This window comes from Papio anubis, chromosome 8 (genome assembly GCF_008728515.1).
Source record: "Papio anubis isolate 15944 chromosome 8, Panubis1.0, whole genome shotgun sequence".
Taxonomy (NCBI): Eukaryota; Metazoa; Chordata; class Mammalia; order Primates; family Cercopithecidae; genus Papio; species Papio anubis.
Window position 1 is genome coordinate 93,460,482 of NC_044983.1, and position 22,316 is coordinate 93,482,797.

General features: G+C 42.6%; 1 protein-coding gene across 1 annotated transcript in view; it reads left to right on the plus strand.

The window, feature by feature from the left end:
• The window catches only part of ERICH5 (glutamate rich 5), a 27,847-nt gene extending 6,971 nt beyond the window's left edge, over nucleotides 1–20,876 (plus strand). The window contains exons 2-3 of the mRNA XM_003903006.4: nucleotides 16,505–17,458; nucleotides 20,488–20,876. Coding sequence (XP_003903055.2) covers nucleotides 16,505–17,458; nucleotides 20,488–20,600 — 1,067 coding nt within the window. The 3' untranslated portion in view covers nucleotides 20,601–20,876. The remainder of the gene's footprint in view (nucleotides 1–16,504; nucleotides 17,459–20,487) is intronic.
• Nucleotides 20,877–22,316: the final 1,440 nt, after the last annotated feature.

Sequence of the window (22,316 nt, forward strand, 5' to 3'; positions counted from 1 at the left end):
AAAAAATACAAAAAACTAGCCGGGCGAGGTGGCGGGCGCCTGTAGTCCCAGCTATTCGGGAGGCTGAGGCAGGAGAATGGCTCAAACCCGGGAGGCGGAGTTTGCAGTGAGCTGAGATCCAGCCACTGCACTCCAGCCTGGGTGACAAAGCGAGACTCCGTCTCAACAAAAAAAAAAAAAAAAGAAAAAAAAAAAGAAAGAAAGAAAGAAAGAAAAAAAAAAAAAAAAAGAAAAGAAAAGAAGAGAGGCAACCAATAACTGTTGAGTAGTTGGATGGGTAAATGGATGATTGACAGAGACAGGGATTCAGGGAGGTAAGAGTATTACTCAGAAAAGTAGAGGAGGAATCAGAACCTAATGAATACCAGAAACTGAAAGGTAATATTGGCCAAGATGGGCTTGGGAAGAGAGTGTTGGGTTATGAAGAGGGCCTCCTAGCTATGCAGGAAAAGGTTAACACTGTAGAACAACGCTTGATTGACTACCATTAAATCATGCTTCTGGACTGAACGCAGTGGCTCACGCCTGTAATCCCAGCACTTTGGGAGGCCGAGGCAGGTAGATCACCTGAGGTCATGAGTTTGAGACCAGCCTGGCCAACATGGTGAAACCCCGTCTCTACTAAAAATAAAAAAAATTTGCTGGACGTAGTGGCAGCTGGTGGTAGCTAGGACCTCTAATCCTAGCTACTTGGGAAGCTGAGGCAGGCGAATCTCTTGAACCTGGGAGGCAGAGGTTGCAGTGGGCAGAGATCACGCCATTGCACTCCAGCTTGGGTGACAAGAGCAAAACTCTGTCTCCAAAAAAAAAAAAAAAAAATCATGCTTCTGTAAGGTGGCCCCTCATCCAGCTCATGTGTACAGTTTCACTTCTATGTTAATGTTTTAACAATATCAAGTTGAAAGAAACCCTGAATACCTGTGCGGGTTAATGAAAGGCTCACCAAAGCTGATAAAAACCTGACGAGGCTTCTAATCCTAGAGTGTGTAAGTGTGAGTAGTACTAGGTAGTTTTTTTTTTCTTTTTTAGAGACAGGGTCTTGCTCTGTTGCCCAGGCTGGAGTGCAATGGTGCAATCAAAGCTCACTGCAGCTTGGACTCCTGGGCCCAAATTATCCTTCCACCTCAGCTTCCTAAAGCACTGGGATTACAGGCATGAGCCACTGTGCCCCACCGTAATTTTTTTTTTTTTTTTAAGCAAAATGCCAGACTATAGCTCTCCAGGTGTGTTTATGTCTTGAAAGTACTGTAATGACCTCAGAAGCTTCTTCACCCATCTCAGGGCTATTGCTGTTGTTCATAGTCCTTGAACCACTTCTTGGGAATTGCCTTCGGGCTCTCAAGTTCATTCATTGTATATAATCAAGGGTGTCTGAGCTTTGTCCTTTAAGGATGAAGATTGAAAAAACAACAATCCACATTGTTTTTATTTTATTTTTAAAGTTTTATTTATTTATTTTTTTGGTAGAAACTGGTTCTCACTATGCTGCCCAGGCTGGTGTCAAACTCCGGGCTTCAAGCAACCCTAATACCTCAGTCAGCCTCCCAAAGTGCTGGGATTACAGGCATGAACCACCATGCCCAGCCCCACATGGTTGTTAGCAGCTAAAACCCCCTAGGAATTAAACCTTATGAAGGCGGGTGAAATAAGACAGGCAATGCAGGTGTGCATGATTTAGCACTACCTAAGTTGTTATATCAGAGTTTCCCAGCCTGTGAGAATAGATTATAGCCATGCCAGCATTTCTCCTAGCCTTTAGGGCAGCCAGGTGGGATCTTGACAGACTGAGCCATCTGGAAGCAGCTTCCTCCATTTGTTGCAGTGTAATGCACAAATATCATATTCTATGTATGTCATGACATTGAAAAGATCAGGAAGTGTTGGTGGCTCAGTGCAGTGGCTCATGCCTGTGATCACAGCACTTTGGGAGGCCGAGGCAGGAGGATCATCTGAGGTCAGGAGTTGGAGACCAGCTTGCCCAACATGGTGAAACCCCATCTCTACTAAAAACACAAAATAAATTAGCTGGGCATGGTGGCATACACCTGTTGTCCCAGCTACTCAGGAGGCTGAGGCAGGAGAATCACTTGAACCCGGGAGGTAGAGGTTTCAGTGAACCGAGATTGTGCCACTGCCCTGCAGCCTGGGTGAGACTCCATTTCAAAAAAAATAAATAAAATAAAAATTAAAATAAAAAAGAAAGTGTTGGGATGTGCATTCCAGCTCGTCTGTCATTTTCACTAGTAGTTTCTTTTGCTTAGAGATAACATCTGCCTTCAGCCACCCCAGCAAGGACTTCTGTTGAAATGTTCTCCCTAAAGCATTCTCTTTGCTTATTTCTTTTCCTCACTGTTAATGATAATGATAATGAACATTCTCTCTCTCTCTCTTTTTTTTTTTCTGTAAGGTGATTTTTTGTGTGTGTGCCTGTTTCTGTGTCTTCCCATTTTCTCAAGACTCTGATATAAACCACACAGTTTCTTTTTTGCTAATTTCCTTTACTTAGTACTTAGTCTACAGGTATAGGACCTGTAGACTAGATGTTATGGGAGGTTCTGGTTACCTGTACACCTTGCATTAATGTGTGGGTATGAATTTCAACATTTCATTTCAACTGAAAGACAGTATAGAGTGCTCATTAAGAATGTGGGCCTGGAGTTAGACTGGGTTCAAATCCTCATCCAGGATCAGTTATTAGTTGTGTGACTTTGAGCCAGGTACTGACCCTCTCCATGCTTCTTCATCTACAAAATAGGATCAACAATAGCACTTAATAGAGCTGAGGAATAAATGAGTTAATACATATAATGCACTGAGAATATAATCTGGGCCAGGAACAGTGACTCATACCTGTAATCCCAGCACTTTGGGAGACTGAGACAGGAATCTTGCTCTGTAGGCCAGGAGTTCGAGACCAGCCTAACCAACATAGTGAGACCCTCATTTTTTTTTTTTTTTTTTTTTTTGAGGCAGAGTCTTACTCTGTTGCCCAGGCTGGAGTGCAGTGCTGTGATCTTGGCTTACTGCAACCTCCTTCTCCCGGGTTCAAGAAATTCTCCTGCGTCAGCATCCAGAGTAGCAGGGATTACAGACATGTGCCACCATTCCCGGCTAATTTTTGTATATTTAGTAGAGATGGGTTTCACCATGTTGGCCAGAATGGCCTCAAACTGCTGACCTCAGGTGATCCAACCGCCTCAGCCTCCCAAAGTGTTGGGATTACAGGTGTAAGCCACAGCACACAGCATTTTTTGTTTGTTTAAGATCAAGTTCTAGATCTCTGAGTTTGTTGATTTCCTTCCTTTTTAAATTTTTTTTTTTTTTTTGGAGACAGGGTCTCACTCTGTCACTCTGTCACCCAGGCTGGAATGCAGTGGTGCGATCACAACTCACTGCAGCCTCAACCTCCCACCTCAGCCTCTCACCTCCACCTCAGCCCAGCAGCTGGGACTATAGGCATGCACCACCACACCTGGCTAATTTTTTGTGTGTTTTTTGGAGAGTTGACATTTTGTCATGTTGCCCAACCTGGTCCCTAACTCCTGGGCTCAAGTGATCCTCCTGCCTCAGCCTCCCAAAGTGGTGGGATTATAGGTGTGAGCCACCTCACCTGGCCTTGCTCACTTTTTTAAAAAGTAAATTTATTTAAAGAAAAATGGTGACAAAATATTAAGTCAATAATAGCACAAATGGTAAAGAAATATTCAAAAATCATAAAAGTGGTATGTGAATGGCCACAGTTTATGAGACAGTTTTTCTAAGGCTACCAGGTCTTCTTATTTAGCTAGATTACTTGCTCTTGTATTTGTGCTGCTATAATTTTTTAATTTTTTAATGTTAATCTACTTTTTCTTTTTAGACAGGGTCTCACTCTGTCACCCAGGCTGAGTGTGGCCTCAACCTCCTGGATTCAAGTGATCCTCCTGCCTCTGCCTCCTGAGTAACTGGGACTACAGATGTGTACCACCATACCCAGCTAATTTTTTATTTTTCGTAAAGACAAGGTCTCACGGCCGGGCGCGGTGGCTCAAGCCTGTAATCCCAGCACTTTGGGAAGCCGAGACGGGCGGATCACGAGGTCAGAAGATCGAGACCATCCTGGCTAACACGGTGAAACCCTGTCTCTACTAAAAAATACAAAAAACTAGCCGGGCGAGGTGGCGGGCGCCTGTAGTCCCAGCTACTCGGGAGGCTGAGGCAGGAGAATGGCGTGAACCCGGGAGGCGGAGCTTGCAGTGAGCTGAGATCCGGCCACTGCACTCCAGCCTGGGCGACAGAGCAAGACTCCGTCTCAAAAAAAAAAAAAAAAAAAAAAAAAGACAAGGTCTCACTATGTTACCCAGGCTGGTCTCAAACTGCTGGTCTCAAGTGATACTCCTGCCTCGGCCTCCCTGCTATAATTTTTAAAAATCAATTTTATTTTAGAATAGTTGTAGATTTACAGAAAAATTATGAAGTTGGTACAGAGAGTTCTCACATATTGCACACTCACTTTCCTCTTTTTTAACATCTTATATTAGTAGGATATGTTTGTCACAATTAATGAACCAAATCTGTTACGTGATTACTAACTAAAGTCCATGCTTTAGTCAGACGTTCTTAGTTTTTCTCTAATGACCTGTTTCACTTCCAGCGTCCCATCCAGAATCCCACATTGCAGGTAGTCATCATGCCTCCTTTGGCTCATCGTGGCTAAGAGTTTCTCAGATTGTCCTGGTTTTTTTTTTTTTTTTTGAGACAGAGTCTTGCTGTCGCCCAGGCTGGAGTGCAATGGCCGATCTCAGCGACTGCAAGCTCCCATTCCTCGGTTCACCATTTTCCCAAGGCCAGCCTCCTGAGTAGCTGGGACTACAGGCTCCTCACCACCACCTCCTCGCTAGTTTTTCTTTTGTGACATTTTTTAGTAGAGATGGGGTTTCACCGTTAGCCAGGATGGTCTCGACCCCTGACTGGGTGGATCTCAGCCTGCCTCGTCCCTCCCCAAAGTGCTGGGATTACAGGCTTGAGCCTCCGCGCCCGGCCTGTCCTTGTTTTTGATGACTCTGACAGTTTTGAGGAGCGCTGGTTAGGTATTTTGTGGAAGGTTCCTCAACTGGAATTTGTCTGGTATTTTTCTCACGATGACACTGGAGTTATGGGTTTTTGTGTGAGTCACCATGCCTAGCCTATTCTTGTTTCTCTATATTTAAATTTCAACATTAAGTTTGTCTTCCAACTTCATCACATTTACTTTGTGATGATCAAAACGAATTCTAGATATGTAAATTCAGGTGCTTTTATTAAAAAAGAAAAGTGGTCTGACTGATTTTTATTTGCCCTCAAAGAATTTTTTGGTTGATAATTTTATATGTCAGTTACATGGAATATAACCTAAGTTCGCCTTTCTTCAAATGAGTGTCCTGTTGGCATCTACCAGCTGATGGAATGCACACTTGGGGATTAGCATTTGTACCATGGCACACAAGACAGTGTTTGTACATGCTTTGATGTGGGAAAAGGGCAAAAAGATCTAGAATAATGCTGCTCTACAAATGTTGACTGGATGGATGGATGAAGGATAGAATGGAATTGAGGCAAAAGCAAAGTAAGAAAATGAGAAGGAAGATGAGTGGACTACTCCTCTGGAGTTGACTCATGCTACATCTTGGTTCCAAAACGTCAAAAACTCAAGAACCTAGAAATGGTGACAGCAAGGAAAAATACCAGGACCCTCTTCCTTACAAAGTTGCTCAGTGAAGTCTTTAGGATGTCTGATATGGCATGGTCATAGGAAATAACGACAAGATTTTGTTTTTGTTGGGTAGGAACTTTTCATTTCTGATTAGGGTTGAACTGAGTTGAAAAGCTTCCACCATAATGTGAATTTCAGGTATGTTAGCTCTAGTTCTAATCCCTTCTGTAATGTTGCCTAGTATTTAGTTTCTTTGTGTGCCTATCACAACGGTGCTTACAACAAGGGTTCTGTTAGTTCAGCTGTCACACTGAATTTGTGCATAGATCAATTTACAACAGAATCAAGGGAGATAATGAGCACCAAAGGATTAGGCTCAGAGCAGTGCATGATTTGATGAAATGTGGAGTTCAGAAAACAGACACATCTTTAAACAAATTCAGATGTGAAAACAATGCATCTGTCTACAATATTTATTATGTAATAACATAGATTAGGCATAGAATGTCTCCTATTTGTGGACAAAAATATATCTCATTGCTTTTCAAGTTAGCCTGCTAGAAGAAATGATACAGTACCTTTTTCTACCTTGAGGAGGTATGGTGAGGATTCACAAACTCATATGGACAGAGTTATGGAAATACTTGGGTAAGAGGTAATATATAGCCACCAAGTTGTGCTTAATGAAGGGAGTAGCTATTTGAATTTCCCTGAAGACAGTAAACCCTAGGATACCAGGAACCACATTTTCCTCTTTTTTTTTTTTTGAGACAGGGTCTCTGTCTGTTGCCCAGGCTGGAATGCAGTGGCGCAATCATGGCTCACTACATCCTTGACCTCTGGGGCTTAAGCAATTCTCCCACCTCAGCCTCCAGAGTAGCAGGGACTACAGGTGCATGCCACCTTGCCCAGCTAATCCAAATCTTGCTACCTGCTAGAACTCCTGTGGCCACCCAGATCTCGCCTGTAGTATGCATTTGATGAAAATGTGATGAATGAGTGAAATCAAAGCCAGCAAACAGAATGAAACATTTATTTATACACAAATTATGAATGGCCTTTATTAACCCCAATCAAGTTTAGTTAAATCGTTGCTAATGTTACGAGTACTTTTATTTATTTATTTATTTATTTATTTGAGATGAAGTTTTGCTCTTGTTGCCCAGGTTGGAGTGCAGTGGCACCATCTTGGCTCACTGCAACCTCTGCCTCCCAGGTTCAAGTGATTCTCCTGCCTCAGCCTCCTGAGTAGCTGGGATTACAAGCATCCACCACCAGCCCAGCTTATTTTTTGTATTTTTAGTAGAGAAGGGGTTTCACCATGTTGACCAGTCTGGTCTCGAACTCCTGACCTCAGGTTATCTACTTGCCTCAGACTCCCAAAGTGCTGGGATTACAGGGTGAGCCACTGTGCCCAGCCTACTTTTCTATTATTTATCAATAATCATGTTTTAAACTGTACCATGATAACAATACAACTTTGTAGGTCAACACTGACAACTTCACAGTGTTTAGGAGACTGTGTAAGCCCTTTAATGTTGCAAGTTAGCTTTTCTGTTGCTAATTTAGCTATAGTGTATTGACAGGTCACTCCTGGTACTCAAGGGACCTTTGTACAATTAGAAAGAGGCCTTCCCCACCAACAACACATGCACCCTTCAGGTGCACCCAGGCTGGAGTTCTGCCTCATGCAGTGAGAAGCTTGTACAGCTGTGCGCTGCGTCCTTGTTTAGTGGCTACCTTTTCATGTCAGATACCATGCTGGGCAAATTACACACATTATCCACTCTGTCAGTTCCCCTAACAAGCCTGAAAGGCAAACAATATCCACATTTTACAGATAAGGAAACTGAGATCCAGAGAGGTTAGGAACTAACTTGTCCAGATTGCACAGTTAAGTAAATAAATGGCCGAGTCAGGATTCACACCCAGTGTTAGAACAGTCTGAATGCTCTGCTTTGGTTAGAGGGGAGGGAGGGAGATCAAACACTAAAAAATGTACTTCCTTCAGCAGCTCAAGGGTAAGAATAAGGTGAGGGTTATGTAATCTGGAGCCAGAAAGGAAGTTTTAATGGTAATTGTAGACTTTATTGTGTTCTCTGAGAGATGGTTCAAAACAACTATTTGTTTTCCAGTCTTTTCATTTATTTCCTCTATCCTTCTTCTCCTTCTCATTCTTCTTCTCATTCTTCTTCTTCTTCCTCCTCCTCATCCTCCCCCTCCTTTTCCTCCTCCTCTTCTCCCACCTCTTCTTCTCCCTCCTCTCCTTCTTCCTCCTCTCCGTCTTCTCCATCTTCTTTGTCTTTGTCTTGCTGTGTTGCCCAGGCTGGAGTGCACTGGCATGATCTTGGCTCACTGCAACCTCTGCCTCTGAGGTTTAGGCAATTCTCCGGCCTTAGCCTTCCAAGTAGCTGAGATTACAGGTGCTGGCCACCATGGCCAGCTAATTTTTTTTTTTTTTTTTTTTAAAGAGATGGGGTTTCACCATGTTGGCCAGGCTGGTCTCGAATTTCTGGGTTCAAGTGATCCACCTGCCTTGGCCTCCCACAGTGCTGGGATTACAAGTGTGAGCCACCACACCCAGATACTGTGCATCTAATTTCACCCTTGTTTGGGCCGCTATGGGAGGTATAATAATAGTGATGCTAAGATTGACAAGATTAGTGGGTGCTAGTCTCTGTACTAGTTCTGAGTATTATCTCATATAGTCCTCATGTCAGTTCCCTGGTTCAGTAATAACACTATTCCCACTTTATAGGTGATGAAACTGAGGCAGAGAGAGGCTTAATAAGGCTAGTAAGTGCAGGAACCGGAGTTAAAATCCACTACACTGGCCGGTGCCATGACTCACGCCTGTAATCCCAGCACTTTGGGAGGCCGAGACAGGTGGATCACCTGAGGTCGGGAGTTCGAGACCAGCCTGACTAACATGGAGAAACCCCATCTCTACTAAAAATACAAAATTAGCCAGGCTGGTGGTACATGCCTGTAATCCTAGCTACTTGGGAGGCTATGGCAGGAGAATCGCTTGTGCCCGGGAGGCGGAGGTTGCAGTGAGCCGAGATCGCACCACTGCACTCCAGCCTGGGCAACAAGAATGAAACATCGTCTCTCTCTCTCTCTCTCTCTCTCTCTCTATATATATATATATATATAGACACACATATAAATCCACTATGCTATAGGTGTCCTTTTCAAGCTCATAAAGTGTCTGTCCTTTTAGAGCAGATTTGTCTCTTCTATCACATAGGAAAAAGAACTGAGCTATTCCTTGGGAGCTACTGCCTCTGAAATACAGCCACTTAAAAATTTAGAGTGTAATTAATCAATATGAATTGCAAAGTAAATGTGGCCCTGCCCTTCTAGCATTTTCTCTATTTTGGATGTGAATGGTCATTTTAAAAGTATTATATGTCGTTTGGGCTACCACAAAAAAAAATATTAAAAGACAATGACATTCTTTTGTAAAGTTTCCCAACTTGGCTGACTATTTTCAGGTTGTGTTTTATAAAAGTATATGTTGTGGACACTTGCCTACTTCCAGTGTACCAGTACAATTGGGAAAGTTACATAAGAACTGGCCTCATGCCTGTAATCTCAACACTTTGGGAGGCCGAGGAGGGCGGATCACCTGAGGTCAGGAGTTCGAGACCAGCCTGGCCAACATGGAGAAACCCCATCTCTACTAAAAATACAAAATTAGCTGGGCATGGTGGCTCATGCCTGTAGTCCCAGCTACTCAGGAGGCTGAGGCAGGAGAATCGCTTGGACCTGGGAGGCAGAGATTGCGGTGAGCCAAGATCACACTATTGCACTCCAGCCTGGGCAACAAGAGCAAAACTCCATCTAAAAAAAAAAAAAAAAGAATGAAAACGGACCGACCTGGGCAACATAGAGAGACCCTGTCTCTAAAAAAATTTAACACTTAGCCTGGCGTGGTGGCACATGTCTGTAGTCCCAGCTACTTAGGAGGCTAAGGTGGCAGGATCACTTGGGCCTGGGAGGTTGAGGCTGCAGTAAGCTATGGTCATGCCATTGCACTCCAGCCTGGATGACAGAGTGAGACCCTGTCTCAACAACAACAATAAAAGAATGAAAGTGAATGGATATTGTGATCATGGGTATGAATATTCTAGCTATGGCAAAAATCGACAGATCACTTGGACACTTAGGACACCATTTGTGGAGAAATCAATTTTCTCAAACTTTCGCAAAGCTTTTTGTTGGGAGAGAAAACTTAGACTGATAACATAATATGTTTTTCAAAATGTAAAATTGTGTGGCTGTGTTTTGGGTGTGCCAGCACATTTTTTTCCACACAATTTTTGCTGTAGGAGAATGATGCCTTTAGAATGTACTCACTATTGGCACAGGTGGATGAAAATGGTTTGTCTCATTTAACTGACAGTACTAATCACTGTAATAACTATTTTACCAGAAAATATAATTTGGCAGACATCCGTGATTAGTACATTAACACATTTCCTGTTTTTTTCCCTAAGGCAATTATCAACAGACCATCCTTTGTGTGATATCTAAATGCATTGTCTTCTCAGGATGAATTTCTTTTTGGACCTGAAAAATCACCTTGATTAAGTCGCCCTACTTGCAATTAATTTGAAGGCTTCATTCATGATGAGGCAGAAGGGGGAGGTGAAAAATAGCCCTCTCCTCAATTCTAATTGAGCCCTAAGTCTCATAAGGTTTTTCTTGAGTTCTGCTTCTCTACTTCCAGCTGTAATCCCTCTCTGCAGGAGGATTCACACCTAGTCCCCGAGGCAGGGTGGAGATGCAGATATTCACACACACACACACACACACACACACACACATACACACCCCTGCTACCCTCCTCATTTCCCTCCTCACAGGAACCTCTCTGTAAAAACTGCCCCTTTCTCAAAACAGAAGACATATTTGTTAATAAGATAGAGAGCTCAGCTCCAGGCTGTTACATATGTTTCCAGCTAAGATTTATATGTTCAATAGCCTCCTGGATTTGCCACCAGGATGTACAATCTACAACCATCTCCAAGATGCCATGCTCCAGCCTGAGCAATTCATGTCTCTCTCACTGGCCCAAATCCATCTATCCCTCTCCCCTTCCCCAGAACACATATTTTTAGAGGCAGGGTCTCTCTTCCTTGCCCAGGCTGAGTGCAGTGGCACGATCACAGCTCACTGCAGCTTTGAACTCCTGGGCCCAAGTGATCCCCTCCATCAGCCTTCTAAGTAACTAGTACTACAGTTGCACACCACCATGCCCAGTTAATTAAAAAATTTTTTTGTAGCGATCAGGTCTTGCTATATTGCCTAGGCTGGTCTTGAACTCCTAGCCTCAAGTGATCCTCCTGCCTTAGCCTCCCAAAGTTCTGGGATTACAGGCATGCTGTGCCTGGTCTATCCTATATTTTCTATCTCCAGCATCAGAGCTATGAACCAGTGTTTCTCTAGACCCTCCCTCTCTCTCTCTTCAGCCCCTGAACTGTCATTATATCCAGTCATTTTTACTTCTCATTTCTGAGTCCTATTTGCCCTGTGTCACTGGACACATTGACTTCTGTGTTGCCTGACTCTAATTCATTCTACAGAGGGAGGTTTTTTTTGGGTTTTTTTTTCTGGTTTTTTTTTTTTTGAGATGAAGTCTCACTCTTGTCCCCCACGCTGGAGTGCAATAGTGCTATCTCGGCTCACTGCAACCTCTGCCTCCTGGGTTCAAGTGATTCTCCTGCCTCAGCCTCCCAAGTAGCTGGGATTACAGGTGCATTCAACCATGCCCGGCTAATTTTTGTAATTTTAGTAGAGACGGGGTTTCACCATATTGGCCAGGCTGGTCTCGAACTCCTGACATCAGGTGATCCACCCACCTCGGCCTCCCAAAATGCTGGGATTACAGGCGTGAGCCACTGCACCCAGCTGGGAGGTTTTTAAAATCCAGATTGGATTGATTCATTTCTCTGCTCACAATTCTTTTTTTAGATATCTTTATTTTTATATTTTTTAAATGATCAGTTTTTGGAGGTATAATTGACATACAGTAAACTGTACACATTTATAGTGTACATTGTAGTAAACTCTGGTATATCTGTACACCATAGAAGCATCAGCACAATCAAGATGGTGCCCCTTTGAAATCTCCCTCCTGTCTACCCAATCCCAGTCTCCAGAGAGCCATGGTTCTACTTTCTATCACTGTAGATAAGTTGGTATTTTCTAGAGTTTATATAAATGGAATCTTATGCTATGTAATCTTTTTGTCTTCTTTTACTCAGCATAATTATTTTGAAAATCATCCATGTTGTTGCACTTATCAATTGTTCATTTCTCTTTTTATTACTGGGTCATATTCCCTGGTGTGAACGTTCCACAGATTTTTTGGCCCATTCACCTGTTGATAGACATTTGGATTGTTTCCGGGTTTGGGCACTCACAAATAAAGATGCTATGAACATTTGTGTATAAGTGTATGGACATGTGGTGTCTTTTCTCTTGGGAAAATACCTATAAGTTAAATGGCTGAGCAATATGGTGCATGTATATTTATTTAACTTTTTAAAAAAGTCCTGCTAGAAATTCTTGTTCTTCGTGCTTCAAGGATAAAATCTAAACTCTTCAGCACCACCTACAGGGCCCTCCCTGACCTGGCTTCTGCGCTAGCCTCCAGCCACACTATCCTTTCCTGAGTCCTCCAGTCTTCCCCGTGTGTTCTCTTGGAACTCGTAGAAACTTTCTCAGCACACTCAACTCATGTGTGACCTCTTGCCACTCTGAGTACACAGGGGTCACACAGCGTTTATCGCATGGGATTGTTTTTGTTAGATTACTGCTTCTGATGGCTTCACCTGTGGTACTAGAGCCTGTAGTTTTCATCTTTGCACGTAAACTGCTTTTGTACATCCCGTGTTTTCATTTGGAAAGTTTTCTTTTTTATGTTATAAATAATCTTTAAAGCATCTTCGGAGGTGTTGGTGAAGGTGGTAGATTGAAGATATGGATCTCATTTTGTGCTTTCCTGAAAACCACTAATATGACAGTAAAGAGATTTAAAAAATAGTTTAGGCCGGGCGCGGTGGCTCAAGCCTGTAATCCCAGCACTTTGGGAGGCCGAGACGGGTGGATCACGAGGTCAGGAGATCGAGACCATCCTGGCTAACACGGTGAAACCCCGTCTCTACTAAGAAATACAAAAAATAGCCGGGCGAGGTGGCGGCCGCCTGTAGTCCCAGCTACTCGGGAGGCTGAGGCCGGAGAATGGCGTGAACCCGGGAGGCGGAGCTTGCAGTGAGCTGAGATCCGGCCACTGCACTCCAGCCTGGGCTACAGAGCGAGACTCCGTCTCAAAAAAAAAAAAAAAAAAAAAAAAAAAAAAATAGTTTAAACCCACAGAAATGGGAAGAACAGGAAAAAAAAAAAAGACAATAATAGAACAATACTGGAGTTTAGGAAGCAGACAGACATGTGATAACTCTTTTAACATGCCAAGGAAAGCTTAATTTGATTAGCAGTAGAGAAAACTGAGAACCACCCTGGATACCACAGGCTGCTTAAAATGCTCCAGAGCTGGTGGCTTGGTATCTCAGTAAGTCCTTCATCTTCATGAAGATTAAATTGATAGGCTGTTTGATATGAATACATGTGTTCAAAAGAGAGAAAAATGGCAGTGAGTTGAATAAATGATAATACCCGAACTCCTAGAAAATGAAAAAGCATGACAATTATTAACTCGGGGAAAAATAAAAAATTGTAATAACTTAATATATGGCTCAGTTCTTCACAGAAGACACAGTCATTATACAGACATATAATTGGATATTGGTATGATCCAAATTACAACATTACTATTTTAAATAATTAATATACAGTCACGAACTGAAAGGAAATGTGGGCCGGGCGCGGTGGCTCACGCCTGTAATCCCAACACTTTGGGAGGCCGAGACGGGCGGATCACGAGGTCGGGAGATCAAGACCATCCTGGCTAACATGGTGAAACCCCGTCTCTACTAAAAATACAAATAAATTAGCTGGGCGTGGTGGCGGCGCCTGTAGTCCCAGCTACTCTGGAGGCTGAGGGAGGCTGAGGCAGGAGAATGGCGTGAACCCGGGAGGCGGAGCTTGCAGTGAGCCCAGATCGCGCCACTGCACTCCAGCCTGGGTGACAGAGTGAGACTCTGTTGTGACTAAGCGAATTATAGAGAAACGCCACACTTTGAGACAAATTAAAGAGTCCTTTTATTTGCCGGCGTCCGAGAGGCAGCTAACGCTCAAAATTCTCTGGGCGCCGAGGAAGGGGCTAGTTTTGTTTTTATACCGTGGTCTAAATAGGGGAGGGAGGGTTTTAGCTGAAGCAATTTTTACAGAAGCAGAATTGGCAAAAAGTTAAAAAATCAATTGGTTACAAATGCAGTTACAAAAAAACTAAACAGTTCCAGGTGCAGGGGCTTAAACTATCACAGAGATAAATGCAGAGGTTTGGGTGCCATCCACCGAGCGCGTCCCCAGGAGCTGCTGGTGCAGCTTGCCTCAATATCTTATCAGTAGGTGCATTCCTGGACGTGCTTTGAGTCAGTTTTACACTAGGTGTGCCTTAAGGGAGGGAGGTGAAAAGGAGCTGCAAGTGAAGAAACTAAAAATGGAGTCTGACTGGCTCTCTCTCTGCTAGGAGAGAGTCACTCGGGTAAAACAAGGTAGGGTATCACCACTCCCTCTCAAAAAAAAAAGAAAAAGGAAATGTGAATGTGTAACAAGAGAGAGTGGCTGGTGGTGGAGGAAAATAGGAAAAGAGCTAAGTTTTTATCTTCCAGAGTAAAAGTTAATTGAGCAGGGCGTGGTGGTTTACGCCTATAATCCCAGCACTTTGGGAGGTCAAGGCAGGTGGATCACTTGAGCCCAGGAGTCTGAGATCAGCCTGGGCAACTTGAACCGCATGACACCACATCGCTATTAAAAAAAAAAAAAAAAAAAAAGTTAATTGAAAGGCCCAAACTGAAAAATCCTGAAGCACAATTCATTTAGCAACATAGAAAAAAATATTCCTCCAAAACAGCTAAAAGAATTAGCTTCTATAAGCTAATTGTTGCTTCTATAAGCAAATATTTCTTTTTTAGAAGGGGAAATGGGAGAGGAGACCTGAGTATTACTTGTCTTTAGCTTACACTAGATAAGCAGATAACTCTAAACTGCATGCACATGTGACAGGTGGATGGTAACTTAGTGGGAAAAAAGAAAAGAAGAAAAACAATCTTTGGGGAAAAAAAGAAGAGGAAAAAGATCCCCTAGAGACCCACTTTCACTTTTGACTTATTTTCTTCCAGTTTCCTCCCTGCTCATTTGTGATTTGTTTTCCCTCTTTTGCCCTCCCTCCCCTGCCTGCCTTTCTTTCAACATTGCTGTAATCATACTTTATATGAAATTGATAGCTAACTTGTTGAGCACTTAATTGCACAGTAGACTTTGGGTTAATAAGTACTTTATATGCATTACTTTATTTGACCAACCCAATCATGAGTGATTTCTCAACTTATTATATCATAATTATTTTCTTATTTTAGCATCTGGTCTTCATAATCATCTTTTTCATGGTATAATAATATCCCATGGTATGGAATATTTATCCATTCTCTAACTTTTTAGACTTTTAAGTTGTTTTCTAGCTTTTGCTGCTATAAAGAACACTGTGGGCTGGGTGTGGTGGCTCATGCCTATAAATCCTAGGACTTTGGGAGGCTGCAGCAGGAGAATCACTTGAGCCCAGGAGTTCAAGACCAGCCTGGGCAACATAGCGAGATCCTGTCTCTTTAAACAGAAAAGTAAAACAAAAATAAAAACATGGAAGAATATTGGGATTTTATATACATACACATATATATTCTCTCCCAAAGCATCTACATAGGTTTATGCTTTTAGAATAAATTTTCAAGAAGTAAAACAACGACAACAAAAATTTCCAGAAGTAAAACTGCTGGGTCAAAGAGTATCAACATTTTGCCAATCTTAAACATATTGCCTATATTTAACTATCCAGCGCACTTTTGCATCCTTTAAACTATTATGCCTCATGCAACTCTGAGATCAATATGAGGGAGAGAAGAGAGATTCACCGCTGTTTACAGACAAGATCACTGGGAGCTAAGTTTCCAAGCTCATACAGTCGGAACAACAGCCAGAAGTAAAATGCATGTTTCCCTACTTTCTGTTGATTTATTTTCCCACTGTGCCCCCCAAATGACATGAAACTCAGGCTGAACTGTCTCTGCTACTTCCCTTCCCAGACATCTTAGCCTTTTCCTATTAGGGCTTCTCTACCACAGTCCCTTTTCCATTTGCTGGGGGCTTTTCTGTGTTAGAAGGAAAGTAAGAGCTCTCTAGCGGCCCAAGGACCTCACATCATGAAACCTTCTAAGTTTGGGAATCTTTTATTGCCCTCCCCTCTGCAAAAAATGGAAAAAAAATTTCAAAAAAAAAAAAAAAAGAAACCTTCTAAGTCTCAAGACGAGAAAGTGTGAGACAAGGAAAAGAACAGAGAAACAACGTGGAGTAAGCTCGGTTAGAATCTGGGACAGGAGCCGTGAAAAGATGCACAAGGAGCAAACAGGAGAAAACTGTGGTTTTGGAGGACTTCAGAGCTTAAGATGAAATGTTTGAGCTGAAGACAATAAAGGGATTTGACTTGGAGAGTGTTAGGGTCATGGTATGGCCTTTCTGTACTCAGATATACTTGGAACTGTCTTGAACTGTTAAATCTACTTTGTGATGTCAATTCACTTTTCAAGATAAAACTAAACAATAATTTGTGTTTTCTCTTTTCTTTTTATTTTTCAAATGAATAACCAAAAGTAACTTCAAATGAGCATTTTTCAACCGCTGAAGAAAGTGGGTCCTGCTTTGCCCAACCAAAGCCACGTACATGGGGAAGAGAATCTACTGTTGATGGCAATGTACAAAGGGAAAGCCATCCTCCTTTACAAAAGCTCAAGATTTCAGCAGAGCCTACAGCGAATGGTGTTAAACCCCTCCAAGAACAGTCCCTGGCCAAGGACGTAGTCCCTGGAAGGGATGCTGCAGACGAATCAGGGTCCACAGAAAAGACTCAGCGTGGAGAGGGACTGAAGGAATCTGGGCCACCTCAGCCAGGTGGCAAAGAGGATGCCTCAGCAGCAGAAGGAAAGAAGAAAGATGCAGGAGCAGGGACAGAAGCTGAGCCTCTAAAAGGAAATGTGGAAGCTGAGCCTTTAGGACCAGAAGCCAAGGGTCAGCCTTTGGGGACAGCAGGAGAGAAGGACTCCCTCAGAGCAGTGGAGGCCACTGAGAATCCACAAACTGCTGCAGAGATGAAGCCTCTAGGAGCAACTGAGAATGTTCTGCCTCTGCAAACAGCTGGAGAGCCACAACCTCAGGGCACAATGGGAAAGGATGAGCAGGCCCCGCTTCTAGAAACAATTTCCAAAGAGAACGAATCTCCAGAAATATTGGAAGGAAGTCAGTTTGTGGAAACAGCTGAAGAGCAGCAACTTCAGGCAACACTGGGAAAAGAGGAGCAGCCCCAGCTTCTAGAAACAATTCCCAAAGAGAATGTAACACCAGAAGTATTGGACAGAAGTCAGCTTGTGGAAAAGCCTGTTATGAATGATCCACTCCATAAAACGCCTGAAGGTCCAGGAAACATGGAGCAGATTCAATCTGAAGGAATAATTGGAAGCATGGAACATCCAGCACGAAATGTAGAGACAGGAGCCTATGTGGAAATGGTCAGGAACATCCATACTAATGAAGAGGACCAACACATTGAAGGTAAAAGTTATGCTAGCAAACCTTCTGGATGTTTAGATGTGTTCCATAGGAGACCAGCTCTGGGGGGTGGGGTGGGGTGACTGACACACAGTCCCTGAAGTCACTTTCAGGTGGTTGAAGTTCGTTTGACCGAACCAAAAAGGCTTCTATGCCTGGGAAAGAGGCATTCTATTAATGCTCAGTTTATCAGCAAAACTTTTCCGAAACATCATCTCTGTCCAAAATTTTAACCTAGTGTTTAAATAGTATCTAACTTTGAAGGCAACATGTGAAACTTTCTGAATTTTTCCAAGTTGATGCTTCATCAGGCCCCATGTATGAAATCAGGGTCCAAAGTAAAGGTGAATAGATGATTACTGGAGGAATTCACTTTCCAATGAAATGATATATACATAATGGATCTTAGAATGTTATTTTCATCTTTGTGAAGCTTATCTTAGAAAATGACTGTCAGGACAGGGTGTAGTGGCTCACATCTGTAATCCCAGCACTTCAGGAGGCAGAGGGGGGAGGATAGCTTGAGCCCAGCAGTTCATGACCTGCCTGGACAACATAGTGAGACCTCGTTCTCCAAAAAAAAAAAAAAAAAAAAAAAACAAAATGACTGTCAGTCTGCTCTTGTTCTTCTGTAGTTTTCAAATCTGTATTAGAAGACCAGAGAAAATGTACTATGTCTTAGCATATAGTGTTTTAAAATTTTAAATGTATTTTACCAGCATAAAACAAATGATGTTTACAGTGTTCTTTATTGGTATTATAATTTAAAAAAATATTTTCTTCTGGGGTATGATTTACATTTTGGTAAATTTTGGCTTCACAGTTCAGTATAATTAAGTGAAGCATTCATTATAATCATCCATCTTTTTTTTTTTTAATTCTTTCATTTTATTTATTTATTTATTTATTGAGATGGAGTCTCGCTCTGTTGCCCAGGCTGGAGTGTGGTGGCGCAATCTCGGCTCACTGCAACCTCCGCCTTCAGGGTTCAAGCGATTCTCCTGCCTCAGCCTCCCGAGTAGCTGGGACTACAGGTGCACACCACCATACCCAGCTACTTTTTGTATTTTTAGTAGAGACAAGGTTTCACCATATTGGCCAGGCTGGTCTCCAACTCCTGACCTCATGATCCGCCACCTCGGTCTCCCAAACTGCTGGGATTACAGGCATGAGCCACTGTGTCTGGCCAATTCTTTCATTTATTAACTGAACATATGCTAGGTGCTGAGATGCAGACTGAGGAAGAGTTAGTCTCTGTCCTCAAGGGACTCACTGTCTAGTGTGGGAAGGCAGGATGTATGTGCATCACCATAGTCTGTTGTGGGAATTGCTTTCCTAAGAATGTGTAAGAAGTGCTCTGGGAACAACTTGGGAGAGGCAAATAAAAGCAGATAGTTTTTACATCAGGATTGGCAAACTCAAAAGTCTTTAGGCCTAGGATACTGAAAATGAGTGAGGTGAAGGACACACGTCATATCGTGGGAGTCCAGGGGACCTTGGCAAACAGGAGAGCACAGCCTTTTCAAAAGAGGAAGCTCTGCACAGCTCCAGCCATGGAACTAGAGCCAATGTTGCCAAAGCCAACTTCTCAGGGAAACAGGGTTTTATGTGCAATGTCCAGACTTGTTAGTGTTGGCTGTCTGTAAATGTTTAACAATTGTATTTAAACACATAATGTCCAAGCCAGACAGGTCTGGGGGCACCCCTGGACCACCCTTTGATTTACTTACAAATTAGTCTTGCTTGCTTTCTCTTTTCTTTTTTGTTTTGTTTTGTTTTGTTTTCTTTTCTTTTCTTTCTTTTCTTTTCTTTCTTTCTTTCTTTCTTTCTTTCTTTCTTTCTTTCTTTCTTTCTTTCTTTCTTTCTTTCTTTCTTCTTTCTTTCTCTCTTTCTCTCTTTTTCTTTCTTCAGAGACAAGATCTTCAAGCTGGAGTGCAGTGATGCAATCATAGCTCACTATAATCTCCAACTCCTGGACTCAAGGGATCCTCTTGCCCCACCTCCCAAGTAGCTATAGAACTACAGGAATGTGCCACCATGCCTGGCTAATTTTTTTTTTCTTTTAAAAAATTATTATTATTATTATTATTATTGAGACAGAGTCTTGCTCTGTTACCCAGGCTGGAGTGCAGTAGTATTCTTAGCTCATTGTAACTTCTGCCTCCCAGGCTCAATACATTCTCCCTCCTCAGCCTCCTGAGTAGCTGGGCGCCACCATCCCTGGCTAATTTTTGTATTTTTTGTAAAGACAAGGTTTTACCATGTTGGCCAGGCTGGTCTCAGACTCCTAGGCTCAAGCTATCTGCCTGCCTCAGCTTTCCAAAGTGCTGGAATTACAGGCGTGAACCACCACGCCCAGCTGCCCAGCTAAGTTTTGAAAAATATTTTGTAAAGACAGGAGGTCTTGTTGCCCAGGCTGGTCTTGAACTCCTGGCCTCAAGTGATCCTCTTGCCTCAGCTTCCCAAAGCATTGGGATTACAGGTGTGAACCATCACACCTGGCCATGAACTTTCTATTGTAATATGTTCTACCGCCATTTCTTTGGTAATTTTGCATCCTGATTTTATAGAGAGAATTTATTTCATAAGAGTAAGCCAAGACTCGAGATGTTAATTGACTCGACATCAGCCATTCAGAGGCTCTGAGAGAATCGAGACGATTACTTTTCTTTTCCTTTTTTTTTTTTTTGACAGAGTCTTCTGTCTCCCAGACTGGAGTGCAGTGGTGTGATCTCAGCTCACGGTCCAGCTAATTTTTGTATTTTTAGTAGAGACGCGGTTTCATTACTTTGGGCTAGGCTCCTGAACTCCTGACCTCAGGCAATCCACCTTCCTCGGCCTCCCAAGGTGTCGGATTACAGGTGTGAGCCCCTGCGCCCAGCCGAGATGATTACTTTTCTTGATACCTCCAGATAAACTTACTGTTCAGACCTAAAGATCAAGAACTGCCCCCCATTGGAGACAAACTGTGGGATAATTTATGTTAACTCTAAATAAGTGTCTCTTAGTATCTCCTTTGGTTACTTTTCCAGGTGAGACAGGGGAAAAGGTGGAAACAGAGATGGAGAATGAGAAAGTGAGGGAAGGGGCTGAAACCAAAGAAGAAGAAACAGGAGAAGCAGTGAACCTTTCAACAGCCAAATAGATAGAAGAGTGAACCCACACAGCGCGTTATCACAGAGAAGACAAAAATGGTAGTGAAGCTTGTGGTTATGTATCTTATCTTTCTACATTTACATGTTTTCTGTAAGGAGTGCGGTTATAGAGAGACTGTTGGAACCATAAGAAGGATGTTTCCATGTTCTTGATTATATTGTTCTACAAAACTGCTAAGCCATGAACAGTTTTCTTAGCTACTTAGAATGGTTGTACATTTAAAACGATAAAAACCAAAGCCAATAAAAATTATGTGATTATTTAAGAGTGTGAGGGTGACTTTCTTCATTGTGGCCATGGGGCCATTCAGTATAGAAAATGGGACCCTAAAAATGAAGTGTAAACCTTTAGGTACAGGTAGCTAGAGAAAGGAATTAGCGAATTTTAGGGAACTCACAATAATAAAGTCATACAGTCATAATCATGATGGAATGAGAATGAACAACAGCAAAAATAATAGGATGAGCTATACCAAATATTTCTGTTTTGTTACAGAATTCAGAACTGATAAGAACCTTAGGAAATATGTCATCTACACACTTGCTCTCCTTTAAGGTTGTCAGCTACCACAGATCCTTATTTATCATGGAATATTAAATATGTTAACAGAATCCTTTGCAAAGGATGGCAAACTCTGGTGCTATCACAAGGTTAGGCATTTTTCATGATGAAAGGCTACACATTTTCCATGTGCCATTTTGAATCAGCTGTTGATTTTTTTTTTTTTTTTTTTTTTTTTGAGGCGGAGTCTCGCTCTGTCGCCCAGGCTGGAGTGCAGTGGCCGGATCTCAGCTCACTGCAAGCTCTGCCTCCCAGGTTTACGCCATTCTCCTGCCTCAGCCTCCCGAGTAGCTGGGACTACAGGCGCCCGCCACCTCGCCCGGCTAGATTTTTTTTGTATTTTTTAGTAGAGACGGGGTTTCACCGTGTTAGCCAGGATGGTCTTGATCTCCTGACCTCGTGATCCGCCCGTCTCGGCCTCCCAAAGTGCTGGGATTACAGGCTTGAGCCACCGCGCCCGGCCTAGCTGTTGATTTTTTACTCATGTGAGGTTTTTCAATTGTTATCCTTTTGAATAATATTAAAAGTATTTTTAATTAATTCACTTTTAAATGTATTTTGGAGACAATAAACAGCAAGGATTAAAACCTAGATTGTTGTTTATGTAGAGTCTACTCCTGGGCTCTATTCTTTTTTTTTTTTTTTGATATGGAGTCTTGTTTGTCACCCAGGCTGGCGTGCAGTGGTACGATCTCGGCTCACTGCAATCTCCGCCTCCCGAGTTCAAGCAATTCTCCTGCCTCAGCCTCCTGAATAGCTGGATTACAGGCGCCCGCCACTATGCCCAGCTAATTTTTGTATTTTTAGTAGAGGCGGGGATTCACCATGCTGGCCAGGCTGGTCTTGAACTCCTGACCTTGTGATCTGCCCGCCTTGGCCTCCCAAAGTGCTGGGATTACAGGTGTGAGCCATTGCACCCAGCCTCTCTATTCTTTTTTAGATGACTGCAATTTAATGGTAGGCTTTAGCAGTGGAAAAAGGCTAAGAAGTCAAGATTTTAGAAACATTTATGACATTTCTTTAGTGATGCACCACAGAGTCAGTTTTTGAGAATTCTTCTGAAGTTGGCAAGGGATTTTGGCAAGTGATTGTATGTAAGTAATGAAAATAATAGCTAACTTACCCACCAGTGAGTGCCTTGTGT